At 58.7% G+C, this 18,196-nt stretch overlaps 1 protein-coding gene across 3 annotated transcripts in view; it reads right to left on the reverse strand.

Annotated features, from left to right (window-relative positions):
• Positions 1-18,196, reverse strand: part of ADAP1 (ArfGAP with dual PH domains 1) — a 54,219-nt gene that overhangs the window by 2,611 nt on the left and 33,412 nt on the right. For 2 of the 3 annotated variants that reach the window (XM_072836665.1, XM_072836667.1), the window contains exons 4-10: positions 15,385-15,467; positions 9,171-9,283; positions 8,524-8,670; positions 1,240-1,323; positions 983-1,045; positions 465-572; positions 54-282 (exon numbers count right to left, since the gene is read on the reverse strand). In XM_072836665.1, coding sequence (XP_072692766.1) covers positions 54-282; positions 465-572; positions 983-1,045; positions 1,240-1,323; positions 8,524-8,670; positions 9,171-9,283; positions 15,385-15,467 — 827 coding nt within the window. The remainder of the gene's footprint in view (positions 1-53; positions 283-464; positions 573-982; positions 1,046-1,239; positions 1,324-8,523; positions 8,671-9,170; positions 9,284-15,384; positions 15,468-18,196) is intronic. The other variant, XM_072836666.1, reaches the window with a different exon arrangement.

Genomic DNA, 18,196 nt, shown 5'->3' on the forward strand with positions numbered 1-18,196 from the left:
TCACAGCCACATGGGAGGTTGGGGCTCCCTCCCCAGCCCCCACCTGCACTTACCTGCGTACTCCTGGGGTAGCATGGGCCTGTCCACCACCTTCCGAAAAGCCTCCACCCAGGCCCGCTGCTCCGTCTCTGTCTCGCAGGCCAGCAGGAACCTCCGTTCCGGCGTGACGATGGTGATGCCGTGTGGCCAGTGATGGCCCTGGGTGGACGGTGGGAGCCCGTCCAGCACCGTGTAGCCGCTCTCTCTGCTGCCGATGAAGACCTCCCCACGAGCGAAGGCATCCTGTGGGCGGTGGGGGGGGGGTCCTGTGAGTCTGGACCCCCGAGATCCAGCCCTCCCTCCTGCTCCTCGTCCCCACAGCCCATGGGCAGCAAACGTGGGCCTGCCACTCTTCTCAGCGTTGTGGGGGAGGAGACGTCCCCCTGCGAGGGCCCCCGCTGACCCCAGCCCGGACCCGCCCTTACCAGGGGATCTTTGAAGTACATGAGCCTCCGGTCATCCATGGTGAACCAGCGCTTCCGGAAGCCTTCCGTCTGCTGCGGGTCAGAGCGCGCCGGGTGCGGCCAGTCAGCCTGAGGAACACGAGCTCCCCCTCACCCCCCACGTACGCTCATTCATCCTGCTTCCCGCTTCCTGCGGGCTGTCCGCCCGGGGCGCACCAGGGCCTCTGCGCTGGTCGTTCCTCCCATGGCGGGGCCCTCCCCTGCCCTCCGCACCGCTTCCTCCTCGCCACTCCTCCCTGGGGGCAGTTAGAGCCCCGCCTGGGCTGCGGGGGCAACCGTGCGTGCTGCACACAGTGGCCGATGCAGAGGGCCAGAGCGCTACAGTCCCGGGCCATCCGCACCAACGGGACCTGTTAGAAGCACCCAAGGACACCCCGAGTCCTCGCCCGGGGCGCTGCAGGCGCTCTGACCCTCCAAGGCCACCCCAGACCCTGGTGGCCAGGACGGTGATCTCCGTGGAGGCTGCCGGTCAGACCCACCTTGGGCCCGGTTTTCTCCATGTAGCCTTCCTTCAGGTAGTTCCGGGACAGCTTGGGCACCAGCTAGGGCAGAAGACGGGCTCAGGCTGGGGCCCTCCCCGACGGGCCCCCTCCCCCCTTTCTCGCTGCCACTGGGCCAAGAGGTCCCAGGATAAAGGAGGGGGGTGTGTGGGAGCCCTTGGCCAGCCCTCCGCCCACCACCCCAGGCTAGCGGGGTACCCTTCATCCCCCAGCAGGTACAAGGAGCCGCCACTCACATCGGCGTCACTGGCCCCCGGGAACGCCACCTGCAGGTAGTGGAAGCGGGCTGCACGGAGCGCATTGAACCAGTCCACGATCTCCTGTGGGTGGGAGGCAGGTGTGGGCCTCGGCCCCGGGGCTGGCCGCCAGCGGGGCCGTGAGCTCTGCCTCCCTTGGACTGTCCAGACTCCCCGCCACTGTGTGCCGGGGGAGGGCTGCCGTGAGCACAGGCGGGAGCGCGGGCGTGTGCTGCAGGCCGGCCCCGGGGTGGCTGGGGGCCTGGGAGCGGGCCGTGCTATGGCCAGCCGGCCCCAGGCCCTGATGTAGCTTGGGCACGGGTGGCTTTTCTCCTCTCAGATGGGGCTATTTTTACAAACGGCACATGTCGCCCAGAGTGAGGCTCGTCTATTTTTAAATCCACCCAGAGCTGCTGCCTCCCATCTTCAAGTGCGGCTCTACGTGAGCCAAAGTCCCTCACTGGACAGGGTAGACCCGCAGCCCCTACCTCTCCTTGCTGCCCTGCCCCCCACTCCAGGGACCCCTGCCCACCAGATGCTGGACTCTGCCCCAACCCTGGCTGACCCAAATAGCTCCTTCCCCTGCCAACACCTGGCCATTGCCGGCCACGGGGCATCTGCACGCCAGTTAGGGCTCCCGTGCTGCCCACAGGGGTCACTCTATGCTCACCTGGACCACAGCCACAATTCCTCCTCTGCCACACCCACCTGCTGCACACCCCACAAGTTGCTGACTACACCTTGTCACCAGGCCTGTCCCCTTGGGCTGGCCCAGTGCTGCAGTGTCTCCTTCTGCACTGTCTTCCCCGCCTGGTGCACAGGACTCCCAATCCAGGCAGTGACTTACACTCTGGGCCCTGCCCTCACCACTGTGCTCTCCAGTCTCCCCACAACCCCTGGGGCCAGGCCTCCCACCTCCCTCAGGACTCCTTCAGATCATTGAAACCATGGTAACTGGAAGGGTCACCGGCAGTTCAAGTTGGGCTGTGACACCACTGCATCTCCAATAAAGATAGAAGTCCACAGCATGGCCGCAGGCCCTGCAGGCTCTGCCCTTCCTTTCCTGCCAGCCTCCACCTTGTCAGCTGCTCAGATATGTCCTGTTGCATTTGGCCACAAGGCCTTTGCACATGCCACTCCAGTACCTGTCTTTACCCTTGGGATGCAGTACCCTCCCCCCCGCCCCATTATTCACAGTCCCTGTTCCCAGCGCTCAGTACAGGTGAGATTTTAGTCACTTGTCGCTGATCCATGCCTGTATCTACTGGCAAACTGCAATCACTCACTGAGGGTGGAACCATGTCAAACAGGCTTACCTGTGTCCAGGCACAGGGCCCAGCCCACAGCAGGTGTCCACAACCCTCTTTGAGGGAAGGAGGGCCATTGGGGACTCAGGCCAGCAGAGCATCATGCTACACATACAGAAGGGCCCTGGGCTCAATCTCCCAAGGAAAGTGGAGGTTTCCGGATAAAGCTAAAGATTGGCCCACGTGCTTTGATTCATGTCTTGCCTAGAACCTGTTAATACCACATAACAGTGCATGCAGTCTTCCAAAACCAGATCATGAAGAAATAGAAAATTTGAACACGCCGATTACTAGTAACAAAATGGAATCCATAATCAAAGAACTCACAACACACAAAAGTCCAGGACCAGATGGCTTCACTAGTGAATTTCACCAAAAATTTTAAAAAGGTTAATAACTATTCCCAAACTATTGCAAAAAAAACTGAATCTGGAAGCTTTTCTTCTTTCTATGAGGCAAGCATTATCCTGATAGCAAAGCAGACAAATGCACTATGAAAAAAGCTACAGGCCATGCAAAATTTTGCATCCATGAGGATGTAAAAATCCTGAACAAAATACCAGCACACTGAATCCAACAATATGGTTGAAAGGATCATTCACCCCTAGCAAGTAGCTTCCAGGGATGCAAGCAAGGATGGCACAACATTCACAAACCAGTCAACGGGATACGTCCTATCAACAAAAGGTTTGGGAACTGTATGATCATCTCAACGTATGAAGAAAAAGCAAAGGAAAGCATTTGACAAAATACAACATCTGTTCACGATAAAAACAAAGTGAGGTTCGACAGGCCATGTTGACGTGATAAAGCCTTATCATGGGACAAACCTACAGCTGACCTCACACACCCTGGGGAACAACTGAGCACTTTCCCCCTCAGACCAGGAACAAGGATGAGATGAAAGAACAGTAGTAACTGAAGCCGTATGGAGACATGAGGATCTCAGGAAAGGTTTGTAACTCTCCTGTATAGGATTTAAAAGACTCATGCTTTTAAACAAAAAAGTAATCAAAAATTAAAAGCTACCATTACTAAACTTGTTTGTATTTGCAAATCTTATTTTATACGTACATTAGGAAATAGTACATTTAAAAGAATGATTATATCTTGGGGCACAGAGTGTGTAAAGATGTAATACTTTGACACTGACAACCAAAAAGGTGTGTACACACAGCTGTGAAGGAGGTTTCTGCATGTTACTGAAATTAAACTGTAAAATCAATGGGACGCCTGGGTGGCTCAATGGTTGAGCATCTGCCTTTGGCTCAGGTTGTGACCCCAGGGGTCCTGGGATCCAGTCTCACAACAGGCCCCCCATGGGTGGCCTGCTTCTCCCTCTGCCTATGTCTCTGCCTCTCTCTGTAGTCTCTCATGAATAAATAAATAAAATCTTAAAAATAAACTATAAAATTGATTTAGAAGGTTATAAATTTAGTATGCTAAATGTAATCCCCATGGCAACCACAAAGAAAAGAGCTATAGAATATATACAAAAGGAATTAGGAGGGAATTTAAACATTTCACTAAAAAACTAAACACAGAAGGAGACAGGAATGCAGGAAACAAGGGAGAAAAAAGCCGTAGGCCACACACAACACAGAACGCACAGGACAGGAGGAAGCCCCTCCTCACCAGCGTTCCCTTTAAAGGTAAACGAAAGAGCCTCTCCAGTCAACACAGAGAACGGCGGGATGGATAAAAACACGTGCTGCGACCACTGGCTGTCTACGAGAGACTCAGGTGAGATCTAAAGACACAGCAGGTTGAGAGTCAACGATGGGAACACACGTTACGTGCAGACAGTCCCCAGGAGACAGCTGGTTTCACCAACATCACACAAACAGACTAAGTCAGGAAAAGGTCACAAGGGACGAGGAAGGACAGTACATGTGAGTAAAATCCTCAATACAGCAGGAAGATCTAACAATTACAAGCATTTACGCACCTGAGCACAGACCATTAAAACATAAGAAGCAAAACCCCACAGAACTGAAGGGACTAGCCAGCCTAGGATAACAGCTGGAGACAGTGATGCTGCACTCAGAGTGATGCACAGAAACACGGACAGGAGTAAGGACACGGAGGACTTGCCCCAGCAACCAACCCCGTCCAACCAGACGGCCCACCCAATTAGGATGGCACACGCGTTCCTCCCCGGTGCCCACTGGACGTTGTACTGTCGTATGGGATCGACCACACGTGAGGCCTCAGGTAAGTCTTCATAGATTTTAAAAGGTAGGCTACATACAAAATATCCTCTCTGGCCACAACAGGATGGAGTTAGAAGTCAACAAAAAACAAACATTCACAACATCACGGAAATTTAACACACTTTTAAACAACCAGTGGAAACCAGAGAGGAAATCACCAGGGAAATTAGAAATGAAATGAAATTCGATGAAGGAAAACAGAACGCCACGCCAGAACACGGGGTGTAGCCACGGTGCTGCTAACAGGGAAATCTGTAACTATACGTGCTGGCGTTAAAATCCAGAAGGAAAGGATGTCAAACCAACAACCTATCTACAACTGAAGGAGCTAGACGAGAAACTGAACAAACTAAACCCAAAGCTGGCAGAAGGGAAGAAATCATAAACACTGGAGCAGAGATCAATGAAATAAAGAAAAGAGAACCACTAGAGAAAAGAAATGAAACCAGAAGTCGGTTCTTCAAAAAGATTGATGGATCGGCAGTCCTCGAGCTGGATGGACTAAGAAATAGACTCAAGTCACTAGAATCAGACACAAAGTCGGGGACGCCACTCCCAGAACTAAAAAGGTCTAGGAGAGGGTTCCGTGAACAACTGTACGCCAACAACGGGGTGACCTAGATGAAGTGGGCAAATTCCCGGAAAGAGAAAACCCACCGAGACTAAATCACGAAGACGTGGACCATCTGAAGAGGCCTATGAACGAGGAAGGAGATGGGATCAGACATCGGAAATTCCCAAACCAAGAAAAGCCTTGGCCCTGCTGGCTTTACTGGTGAATTCTCCACCTTTAATGACCAACACCAATCCCCTCCAAGCTATGCAAGAGAACTGAGGAGGAGGGAGCACCTCCCAACTCTTTCTGTGCGGTGTTCTGTATTTCACCCAGCATAACCTGGATACCAAAGCCAGACAGAAATACAAGACAGCCACAGACCAGTATCCCTTGTGAACACAGATGCAAAAATCCTCAAGAAACAGAATCATTTCCATGGAAACATCCTTCCTACCTGGCCAGTAGACATGTCTTATCAAGGGAATGATTCTCTCTGTTACTATGCCTCTATACTGGTAGGTTGGTTCAGTAATAAATGTGAGACCTTTCAGCTGAGCTGCTGCTGTGTCCTGATTTGTGAAGTACTGAATTCCCCCTCCTGTCAGATCTCACATAGCACCGTCTGATAGAACTTTCTGCAGTGAAGAAATGGCCCTTGACAACCAAGTATTTAAAGTGTGGCTAGGGGACACCTGTGTGGCTCTGTCTGCTAAGCGTCTGCCTTTGGCTCAGGTCTTGACAGGGAGTCAGCATGTCTCCCTCTCTCTGCTCCTCCCCCTGCTCATGTGCTTTCTCTCAAATAAAATCTTTTAAAAAAAATCCTCAAGAAAATACTAGCACACAGAGTTCAGCAGCATATTAAGGAACATACAGGGATCCCTGGGTGGCGCAGCGGTTTGGCGCCTGCCTTTGGCCCAGGGCGTGATCCTGGAGACCCGGGATCGAATCCCACATCGGGCTTCCGGTGCATGGAGCCTGCTTCTCCCTCTGCCTATGTCTCTGCCTCTCTCTCTCTGTGTGTGACTATCATAAATAATAATAAATAAAAAATTTTTAAAAAAAGGACCATACACCATGACAAAGTGAGATTTATCCCTGAAATGCAAGGGATGTTCAACATGGGAATGGATGAGTGTAACATATTGCAACAGAATGAAGGAAGAACAAACCACGTGATCATCTCAGTTGATGCATAACACATATTTGACAAAATTCATTTGGAATATCTGGGAACCCAAGTAGCCAAAGAATTCTAAAAAAGAACAAAACTGGAGGAATCGCAATTCTAATTTCAAAACTTATTACAAAGTCACTGTCTAAATAACATGGCACTGGCATAAAGGCAGACATAGACCAGAATAGAAGACAGCCCAGAAATGGGTCAAATGATTTTTTTGAGAAAGGGTGCCAACACCATTCAATGAAGAAAGAACACTCTTTAAAAAAAAAAAAAAAAAAAAAAAGATTATTCATTTACTCATGAGAGACACAGAGAGAGAGAGAGAGAAAGAGAGAGAAGCAGAGACATAGCTGAGAGAGAAGCAGGCATCATGCAGGGACCCCAATGTAGGACTTGATCCCGGGACTCCAGGATCATGCCCTGGGCTGAAGGCAGATGCTAAACCGCTGAGCCACCCAGGGATCCCCAGAAAGAACACCGTTTTCAACAAATGGTGCTAGGAAAACTGGATAGCCACATGAAAAAGAATGAAGTTGGACTCTTCTCTCACACCACATATAAAAATTAACTCAGTGGAGGGGCACCTGGGTGGCTCCTTTGGCTCAGGTCATGATCACAGGGGGGGCCTGGGATCAAACCCCCGTCAGGCTCCCTGCTCAGTGCCATCTGAGGCTGCCCTCTTCACCCACCCACCCCCATGCTCTATCTCTTTTCTCTCTCAAGTAAATAAAATATTTTTAAAAATTAACTCAATGGATCAAGGACCTAAATGTAAAACCTGAACAATAAATATCTTAGAGGAAAACACAAGGCAAAAGCTTCATGGCATTGGATATGGTGATGATTTTGTTGATCTGACACCACAGGCATAGGCAACAAAAGAAAAAGAGAAATTGGACTTCATGAAAACTCTGAAATTTTGTGCTTCCGGGGACACTATCCACAGAGTGAAAGGCAACCCACAGGATGGAAGAAAATGTTTTCAAGTCATGTATCTGATAAAGGCTTAATATCCAGAATAAATAGAGAAGCCAGAAAAAACAACCCAAATCCAAAATGAGCAAAATGGGACCTGAATAGGCCTTTCTCTGAAGACGTACAAAGTGGTCAAGCAGGACATGAAAAGATGCTCAACATCCCTCATCATCAGGGATATGCAAATCTGCACCAAAATGAGATAGCACCTCACACACAGAATGGCTAAAATCAGAACCCAGAAACAGGTGTTGGCGAGGATGTGAAAAATGAGAACCCTCGTGCCCGGTTGGTGGGAATGCAAACTGTGAAACTGCTGTGGACGACAGTGGGGAGGGCTCCCCAAAAAATAATTTCCACGTGATCCCACAATTCCACATCTGGCTATAAAATCAGAAGAATTGAATGTAGGATCTTAGAGAGAGATTTGTTCCCCCAACTTCATAGCAGCATCCTTCGTGACAGCCAGCCCGTGGAAGCAACCCGACTGTCCATCAGGGTAGGAACAGATAAACACAATGTGGTCCATACACACAACAGCCTTTGGAAGGAACTGGACACCTGCTACCGCGGGGACACGCCCTGAGGATGTGAGGTCGAGTGACACAAGCCAGACCAGAATGCACACGGGGACACCACGCACACGAGGTCCTGGCATTGTCAGACTTACAGAGCAGACAGTGGGCGCAGCCGGGGGTCAGTGTGTCATGGGGACAGAATGTTCTGGAGCTAGATGGGGGGACGGCGGCACAATGAATGTACCCAATACCTCAGAACCATATCTCAAACATTGTGAAAATGATGAATTTGATGCGTGTTTCAACTATAAAAGATTGAGAGGTGGTCGCCAGACATGTGCATCTGAAGTGCAGACACATTTCACCCTTTACAGCCCAGCTCTGAAGGTAGAAACGGACGCACCAAAGCAATGAGGAGGAGGGGCCGCCAGTGGACACAAGGACGGACCCAGAGGGGCTGCTGGGCAGAGGCTCTGGGTGTGAGTGGGTGGGGCGGCCCAGCTCCCCACCCCTGCCAGGCAGCCCGAGAACGCACCTTCCCGTCTTCATGGTAGACAAAGATGTTGCGGGTGCTGTTGTCCTTCAGGTAGGTGACCTGCAGGCCGTGGGGGTGGCCAATCTTGGCTGGCTGGAAGGTGGCGTTCAGATGCTCGATCTTCATGACGGCCTTGGGCTCCTTGGCCTGGAAGCAAGGGTGGGCCTGTGGGTGCTGGCTGTGCTGTGTGGCTTGGGGTAAGTTACTAACCCTCTCTGGGCCTGGGCCTCCCGACCTGTATGTCCAAGGTAACAGCAGTCCCCTCCCCGGGGATGAGGAGGGCGAGTGTTCAACTCCTAGGCAGACCCCTCCTCTGTCTGGTGTGCCCCCACCCCTGCCAGCCTGGTTTTCCTCTCCGCCCCAGGGGCTGGCTCTGTGTGTCATGGGGGCGTGCTCTGACCTGGAGCTGTCTGGAGAGGGGCAGGCCCCGGTGGGCCACAGGGTCTTCCCAACCTGCCTGGCCGCCCCTCTCAGGCGGGGGACAGCCCAGCGGGGAAGGGCTTGTCATCTCTGTTCCCACCATGACCGACCCAGGCCCGGCCCCAGGGAGCCACTGTGATCAAGGGGTGTGGGCGGATGGGGGTCCCCACAGGAGGGGGCAGCTGGGGACAGCACACCCCCCTCTGCAGGCCCTGGGCCAGACTCACATCGTTTCTGTTGAAATACTTCAGGGAACCTTCTCGTTCCGTCAGCACAAACTTCCTGCTTAAAAACTGCCCGTTGTCCCGGCCGCGCTTCCAGAGAAAGCCTTCTCGGTACCCTGGGGAGAAAGGGTGCAGGTCAGAGGGTCAGGGCGCGGAGGCCGTCATTCCGACCCGCAGAAAGGGTGCAGGTGGCAGGACACCAGCCAGCCCTCCGGTCCGCGGCCAGGAGTCTTGGTGGCCTCAGGGCTGCAAAGCATGGTGGGTGCAGCCGGACTCGCCCGTGGTGCCGGGACCCGGGGCCACCCCCTCCCCCACAGGCTGCCCACTGCTGCTTGCTCTTGGGGTGTTAACCTTTTTCTTTTTGGAGGCGCAATAAACACACGTGGGGGGGTGCAGTGTGCTACCCTGTGTGCAGGGTCCTGCGCGCACCTGGAGCGTGCACCTGTGCGGCCACCCTGGGGGGGGGGGCGGAGGAGCGGACCAGGGCGCCCGCCGCTGAGTCCTGCGGACGGGCGGGCATCCTGCGTCGTCCAGGTGGGCCTGAGGTCACTACAAGGGTCCTCGCACAGGGGAGGCAGCGGGAGAAGTGACCACGGAAACAGGAGTGGAAGACGCGGGGAGGAGCCAGCCCTGCTCCCACCTTCACTGCAGCCCCCGACCCTCGGGACGGTCAGTCTGTCATTTTAAGGCACAAATTTTGCAGCCAGCTGTTCCGGCAGCGGTTGGAAGGGAATGCTTCCTGGTGACTTCTACCCCGTCCCGTCCCGTCCCGTCCCTGGGTGCGATGCCCGCCCCAGGACCCTGTGCCCAGTGAGCCGGGCCCGCAGCTCCTTCCTCTCACGCCCGTTGGCGCGATCCACGGGGGTTTGCTGGTCACAGGCAGGGTCTGCGGGTTCCCACACAAGCCGCCCGACGGTCTCTGCTGTCCTGGGTTTCGGGGCTCTCCCCGTGCAGTGCCACCCGGGGCCGCCCGTGACGGGAGGGGGGGCCAGGGCGGCGGGTGGGGCCCACCGTTCGTCCTCTTAGCCGCCCGTGGAGCTGGGACCCTGGCAGCTGCGCCCCCCGTCCCCGCCCCCCGTGGCCCTGGCAGGCCGCTCCCTGACGGCACGGAGACGCGGGCCATCTTCTCTGTTCTCGAGTCATGCGGCCCTAAGAAGGCGGCAGCCCGGCGTCGGGAGGGGCAGTTGGTGCCGCTCAGTCTGTCGCGGGACAGCGCCAGATGGGGCCTCGCCCCTCTGCTCCCACTCAGAGGTCCCTGCGTCTCTTCTCTCGGAGCCTGTGTCCCCGGACTCCCTGCGCACAGCGCCACTGTGTCCCCAAGCACACACCGGGCCGTGTGAGCGCTCAACCCAGGGCGAAGCTGGAAGTCCACTTGCCTGCAGGTCAGCCAGGCCGCAAACACAGGGAAGCACCCCAGTGCGGCTTCTGCTCCCCGGCAGCTGGAGTGGTGACATTTGCAAGGACGGTCCCCACCAGCACCCCTGCGCGTCGCCCATGACGAGGCCCTGGCTGAGCACTTCACCCACATGATCCCGTTCCGGCCCCAGAAGGACTTCCGAGTTGTTATCCTCATGGTACAGCAGGGGAGGCTGAGGCAGGGAGACGCGAGGTCCTGGTCCAAGGTCACCTGCCACCAAGCGCTGACCCTCTGCAGGCTGCCCGCCTGCCTTGCCCACCCGGCCCAGCAGGTGGCAGCAGCGCCTCAGGACGCGCCGGGCGCGGGGCTCAGTGGGGTGGGAGGCGGCTCAGCATCCACCCCGTTCCCACTGGCTGCAGCCGACGGAGGGACCGGCTGGCCCCAAGCCTGTCTGGCTCCTGCGCCGTGTGCTGCCCGACAGCCAGCCGCCAGGACGCCTAATTTCAGGCACCGCAACAGCAGCAGCAATATTTTCGGACGCGCGCTGGCCGGGGTCCCTGACTTGGCCTCAGCAGCGGGACGGCTGTTCGGCTGGCGCTCGGCCTGAAGCGGGCAGCCTGCCCGTGTTCGCACCCGGCCGCCCCCTGAGGTGCGCCTGCCGGCCCTGGCCTGGGGCGGCTCCCTCCCACCACACCCAGGGCCTCCAGGCTGTGGGCCCCGGCCATGCCACAGTTTCCAGACCCCTGCAGGCTCCTGCAGACTCCAGGGCTCTGAGCTGTCGTGGCGTCTACGCTGGCTCGGGGTATCTGTGCTGCTCCGCCCTTCCCCACGCCCCTGCCCACCGCGCCCCTGCGAGAGGGGGATCCCGCAGCACACACAGCAGGATGGAGCCCGGGGTGCTCTCCTGACATGCACGCCTGGAGCTCAGCTGTGCCAGGGGACCGTTTTCTCCCAAAGGACTGACCAGTCCTGGGGCAGAGGCCAGATGGTTCACCCAGCATTTGCTGAGTGCCTATTGTGTGCCCTCCCCTACCGCGTGCTGGGCCCTAGCGCGAGCCAGCACCCACTGTGTGCCAGGCCCCACCCTGTGCTGGCTCTGGCACCACCGGCCTGGAAGCTGGGAGAGCCAGCGCAGCCCCCGGGGCCTACGCGCTGCCTCCTCGCGGAAGCCCCGTGGACGGCCTGGAGGAAGCGCACACAGGATCCTCAGCACCACCAGGGGTGACGGGACCCCACTGCCCACCCACCGGAACGGCCAAACCAAGCCACAAAAACTGACGGTCCCAAGTGCAGGCAGGCACACGGGCCGCGGCCCCTCCTTTGCCGGACGGCCTGCAGGACAGGGCGGTCAACTTGTTTAACTTAACGAGGAGGTGTCATCTGCTTCTCACACGACCCGGAGAGAACGAAAGCCTGCGCACAGCGTTCAGGGTCTCGAACTGGACACAACCCAACGTCCCCCGGCTGGGGAACTCCTCTGCGCACTCAACACCACTCTGTGCCCAGGAAGGGGCGACCTCGGGTGAATGGACAGAACCAGGCCCAAGAGGTGCCACGCAGCTGGATCCGTGGATGACACTGGAAGAGGTGCGAGGCTGGGCCATGGGGCAGAGTGGCCCACAGAACGGGACTGTCACCCACCTGCCTTTGTCACAGCTCATAGAACTGTCCCCCGCCTGGGGCACGGGGCTCGCAGCTGGACCGCAGCTTATGTGAATAGGTGACATGTTGATTTCTTGACGGGAGCAGGGACACGCGGCCTCGCTCTGGGGGCAGCAGGGCTTACCAGGTGGCCCGGGCTGGGTGCTCTGTGGCCAGACCCCGGGTGGCCCTCCCAAGGCAGGAGATGGGCCCCCAGGCAATGTGGCTTCTGCCAGGGGAGGCCCGGAGGAAAGGTGTCCTCCAGGCACAGAGCCAGGACCTGGCTCTACTCCCCCAGAGGCTGACGTGAGGGCCCGGCCTCACCTCCTTTGTCACTCCCTCCCTGCTACCCCAGCCCCTCGCTGGGGGCCTGGCACAACCTTCTGCACGGCCAACTCCACGTGCCCCACACCCCGATCCCCACGCAGAGGATGCTGCAGGAAGTGGCCAACAGTCCCGAGTCCAGTGGGGGCTGGGAGGGGCACATAGGCCAAACCCCACAAATGCCCTCAGTCCACTGGACGCGCACCAGCCACCCCCAGGATGCCCACTGGGTGCCCCGCACCTGACACCAGTTCATGCTTCCAGTGACAACCCCACACTGAGGACCGTGTCCTCCCTGCTACACAGAAGGGGAACTGAGGCACAGGGCTGGGCTCTGACACGCAGGGAGGCCCCAGCCCTCAGCCCCCCAGCTCTGCTCGCTCTGTGACAGGACAACAGTGGGGCGGGGCGGCAGCTCTGGGACCAGCCCTGCTTTGCACAGAGGGGAGGCCGTGGGAGGGGGCCGAAGCCCCGGCAGGAAGTGCCGTGTCTGTCGGTGACTGGGGGCAGCCTGGCGGCCTGGCCCTAGGGACAACAGGGGGGCATTGTCCACCCCGTGAAAGGCGGTCATTGAGGCTGTGGCAAGGGGCGGGGCGTGGCAAGGGGCGGGAGCCAGGAGCAGCTGTCACCCGGGTCACCCGTGAGCCGGGGTGGCACAGGTGGAGGCGCCTTATCTGCACACACCCGTGACCCTGGCCGAGGGCAGGGAGCGCCAGGCTCTGTGGCCTCCTCACCCCGCTCCCTGACACGGGGTCACGCCTGGCCTGTCTGCACTCGGATGCCTGGGCACTGACCCGAGGGGAGCCAGCAGGGGGCTCCGCACGCAGGTGGCCGCGGTCGGGTCCTCAGAGCCGGACAGTCCCCTTGCACCACACCACTAACCCCCTTCCCGGCGGCCTCACGAGGGCCCCGTGGCCCCGCAATGCCGTCTGGGCCCGCACGTGCCAACCTCTCCAGGCCTGGCACCTCTGAGGGGTGTTGGTCAGCTTTTCCGGTCAGGGTCCCTCGGGCGGGCTCTGCCTGGCGTCTCCTCAGGGCCAGGGCGAGGCTTTGCACCTCCCGGCAGGAATGCCATGGCAGCCACGCCGTCCGGGCACCGGTCCCCGTCCACGGCAGGGGCAGCAGGTCCGACAGCTTCTCCGCCAGCCAGGCCCGCTTCCTCCACCCCATCCACGCCCAGGGGAGGACATGCTGAGACGTGCAAATCCCGCTCCCCCCAGCTTCCACGGCTATTGGCGTCCAGTGTGGCCCAGGCCACCCCTCTCTGTGGGGGCCTTTGCCTGCTGACGGTCCCTTTCGCCCCGTTTCTTCCTGGTGATCAGTGGACCTCTTCTGTCGGTAGGGCTGAGCCCTGATCTGCGCCCTATGGCCTATCTTGCTGCCCTCACGTCCAGCTTTGGTGCCTGGCGTCCCCCAGACAACTGTGCTCTTCCCCTCAGGAGGCCCCGGGTGCGGCTGGGGGGCTGCACCCCACTCACCCTCCAAGCCCCAGCCCCCTGCAGGTCCCAGCAGCCCTGCTGACCCATGGGGGTCGCAGCCGCCAGCCTGGGCATTGTGTGGCTCCCGGGGCCAGGGCCTTTCCCGAGCCTGCGGTGTCGGTCTCCCTTCCTCCCTGTCGGAGGGGCCAGACTTCTGCGTCGACGTGGCCAGGTGGGCGTGTCATCCCCTGAGCCTGAGAAAGTGCGCCTGTGGCAGGAAGTGCCCACGGGAATCCCCTGGTGCTCCTCACATGGCTGGGGGAGGGGCTCAGAGGAACCGCAGGGCCAGGGACACCTCCGGGGTCACCAGCCCTCAGGTGCACCTGCTCCCCCACCCCGACACTGGGGCTGGTGATAGGGGACTCGGAGGTGCTGGGGACCTGCTCCCTCCATCTCAGCAGGGGCCTGCGCAGGCTCTAGGTTTAGGGGCACCTGGCCGGCCAGGCCTCAGAGGCCTTGGGGTGTGGGGCCCCTGGATGTCCTTCCTCCTGGGAGACCCAGGAGGGCATGTGGGGGGCACTGGGGAGGTCTATGCAGTGAGGTGAGATTTAGAGGCTGTGTGGGACCATGGTCCTGGGTCCCTACGGGGGGTCCTAGTGCACTGGGCTCCCCCCTGTGTGACAGCTTGGCGAGGGCCCCGGTGCAGGCAAGTGGGATGGGAGCCTCTGCTCCTTCTGCCGGCCCTGGAGGGGCTGATGGAGAAGCCGCCGTCTATACAGCAGTGGCCTTCAAGGCCCCTGGCTCGGGGCCTGCTAACGTGCCCTCCTGTAGTCCCCCTGCCCCTGGCCTGATGTCTCACACCCAAGAGGAAGCACGGCCAGTGGCACCGGGAGTTAGGAGGAATGGGTTCTGTGGGGGACCCTGGGCCTGAGACAGGGATACACTTTTAGGCAGGAAGGACCCCAGCTTGTCATTAGCTGTTACCACCTCCTGAGCTCCGCGTGGCAGGAGGCAGAGGGAGAGACTCGCTGTCGCGGACTGAGTGCCTGGGATGGACCCAAACATACCCGCAGTGGAGAGGTCTGTCGGTATTGCTGCCCCACACGCACCCCCACTTCTGGAACCCAGACCCAACTTTTTCCTGGGAGGGCCGCTCCAGGTCCCAGAGGCAGGCCCAAGTCCCACCTTCCCACCTGGGCCGAGGCCTCTGGTCCTATCGCGCCGCACCTGCTCACCCCACACACAGCCCAGCGCAGCCCTGCTGTCCCCATGGCACCAGCCTTGTCTGAGCTAGGGCTGCCCGGGTGCACCTGACACCAGCACCTGACACCAGCCGAGACCAATGAGCCGTCCTCCAGATCCGAAATTTGTCGCCAGTGCCAGGAGTGGGCAGGAGGGGCCCAGAGACTGAGAGCTAGGGACGGAGGGACAGAGAGACAGGGACAGAGGGCCAGGGGCCCAGGGGGCTGGGCCTTACCTGCGGAGTAGGGCTCCTGCTTGTCGGGGTGTGTGAACTCCTGCCGTTCGTACTTGGCCCGGATCCACTGCTCCCGCAGGAGTCTGGGGAAGAGAGTGAGCATCGTGCTGAGCCCGACCGCGGGGCTCACGGAGGCTCCTGGAACCCCGTGGGCACAAGGCCCCTGAAGGAACCCGTGTCCACCGCCTCCAGAAGGCAGGGTGGAAGGGCCACCAGCTTTGATTTTTAAATCATTTGTTAATCAGATAGTTTTACCACTAATACCTCCCCTTCAAAAAAAAAAAAAAATTAGCTCTGGGACACCTGGTGGTTCTGTTAGTTTGGCACCTGACTTGGTTTCAGGTCAGGTCTTCATCTTAGGGCCAGGAGATCGAGCCCCACGTCGAGCTCTGTGCTCAGCATGGAGTCTGCTCAGGACTCTCCCTCTGCCCCTCTGCCTGCTTGTGCTCTAAAATAAATAAACAATTCCTTTTTTTTAAGATTTTATTTATTTTTTTGAGCAAGAGACAGAAAAGGAGCAGGAGTGGGGGAGGGGCAGCGGGAGAAGCAGACTCCCCGCTGAGCAGGGAGCCCGATGCAGGACTTGATCCTGGGACCATGACCTGAGCTGAAGGCGATTCTTCACCATCTGAGCCACCCAGGCGCCTGATAAATAAATCTTTTAAAAATACATGTAAAAAAAAAATTAGTTCTAGGGGCATCTGGTGGGTTCAGCCAGTAGAGCATGCAACTCTTGATCTTAGGGTCATAAGTTCAAGCCCCATGTTGGGGGTAGAAATGACTAAAATAAACTTTAAAAAAAACTAGCTCCAATTCATGTATCATCAAATGTGGCCACGGAAAGCATCAAAAACAGAGGTCCCAGTCTCTCCCGAGGCTGTACCGCCATTACCCCAGAGAGGACCCCCGTGACCCGGCCCCCAGCCACAGCCCACTGCCGCGTGGACACTGTGCGTACACAGAATCGGGCGGGGTGTGTGGCCGTCTGTGCTGGACGTCCTGCATGGAGCACTTGGCCTGGGTGCCTCGTCCCTGAGGCTCCCAGCAGCAGCAGGAGGAAGCTGGGGGAGCAGGCGCCGGGGGAGTCCCCACCCTGCCCAGCAGAGCTCTCCCAAGCCACTCAGCCACCCGGGGCCCCGGCAAGGCCAGGGTGCACCCTTCCCCAGCTGCTGAGGCCATCTGGCCAGCCTCCTATACCAGGGAAAACCAGCACCAAAGGGGGTTCCCACTATGCACCAAGCCTCATGATGAGGGAGGCCCACACTCCTGTCTGACACTGTTCCTGAAACCGAAGACCTGCCTGTGCTCTCAGGAACTTGGGGGAGACAGGCCTCAGGGCTCCTCCACTGGTGCCAGGGCCCTCGGGGTTAACATGGGTGCCCCCCCCTGCAACCCAGAGCAAATGCAGAGCTGGATGTCCCCATGGCACCAGCCTTGTCTGAGCTAGGGCTCAGACGGACTGCCACGGCCTGGAGCCTGGAGCCGGGGGCAGCCAGGTGTGCAGGGTGACCACCTCTGGGAGCCCCCCACCCTACCCTGCCCAGCCCTGGAGCGCCCCGCTCTGCCCCCACTCAGGGCGGGCCTCCCACCTTCCCACAGCCCATCGGGGCGTCCCTAGCGCCAGGCAGGCAGCAGACCCCTTCCTTCCGCCCCCTGAGGCTGGTGCGAGCTGGGGGCACATCCGTGGAACCCCCCGCAGGAGCGTGGCTGTCTGCAGGCTCATCCACCACGTCGGGGTGCTGGCGTCGGACCGCCACTCCCGACCACCCTGCTGCCCTGGTCCCGTCAGCCGCAGAGTCCTACGCTCAGGTCCCTCTGCCCAGAGGCCTGGGCCTGGCCTCTCCCTCCTGGGGAGGTGACTGCCCTTGGGGCCTGCTTCCCCTCCCGCAGGGTGGGCAGCTCACCAGGCAGTGTCGCTCTCTTCCTTTGTACCATGGGGAAACTGAGGACCCAGGCACGGCTGCCGTCCCCACCTGCCTGTGCCCTCTGAACTCCCCAAGGCAAAGCCAGACCTCCTATCATTTAATCTGCCTGATTTCTGGCCTGGTTATGGGTTGAATTGCATCCACCACCCCAAAAATATGTTGGAATCCTAACCACCAGCACTTTACAGATGGGCCCATTCGGAAGGAAGATGGTTGTGGATTAACACGTCACAATGCATCAGGCTGGAGTGGGGCGCCCCCAGAGAGGGGGTCTGGACACAGGACAGCCGTGTGCAAGCTCAGGAGGGGGCTCAGGAGACGCGCCCCGCACATCCCAATGGCCAGCCTCCAGGAGGTGAGCTGACCTGGCCGGGGTTTTGTCCCTGCCCCGTCCAGCTGGGAACCCTGCCCACTGAGGGCTTGGGGGCACCTTAGGGGCACCTTTGGGCTCTGGCCTTCTTTCCGGGCCCCCAAGAGGGAAGCAGAGGGCTGGCTTACAGCAGAAGCAAAACTGGGAGGAGCCCTGCTGACTTTCTTCCTGCAGAGGCAGGGCTGAACCCGAGGGCGGGGGGCAGACACAGGAAGGGGGCCCATGCCCGCCTCTCTCTGAGTCACTGCCTGACGTGAGTGTGACCTCATCCCCAGGTCTTCTGAGCACCGTTCCTCGTGGTCTCCTCGTGGACTTGCCCGTGAACTCCAAGCCCCAGACAGGAGGCTGGGGAGGGGGCACACATCCCCTGGTTCCTCCTCAGGACACCCTGAGGCTGCTGCACCCCCATCCTGCAAGGGGCCCTGCTCCTCGGTGGGGATGCTGCACCCTACAGTTTACCGAGTGATTCAAACCATGCCCCTTGCCACCACCCCACACTGTACCCCACAGTCTACAT

Source organism: Canis lupus, chromosome 8 (assembly GCF_048164855.1).
Source record: "Canis lupus baileyi chromosome 8, mCanLup2.hap1, whole genome shotgun sequence".
In the NCBI taxonomy this organism is placed as follows: domain Eukaryota; kingdom Metazoa; phylum Chordata; class Mammalia; order Carnivora; family Canidae; genus Canis; species Canis lupus.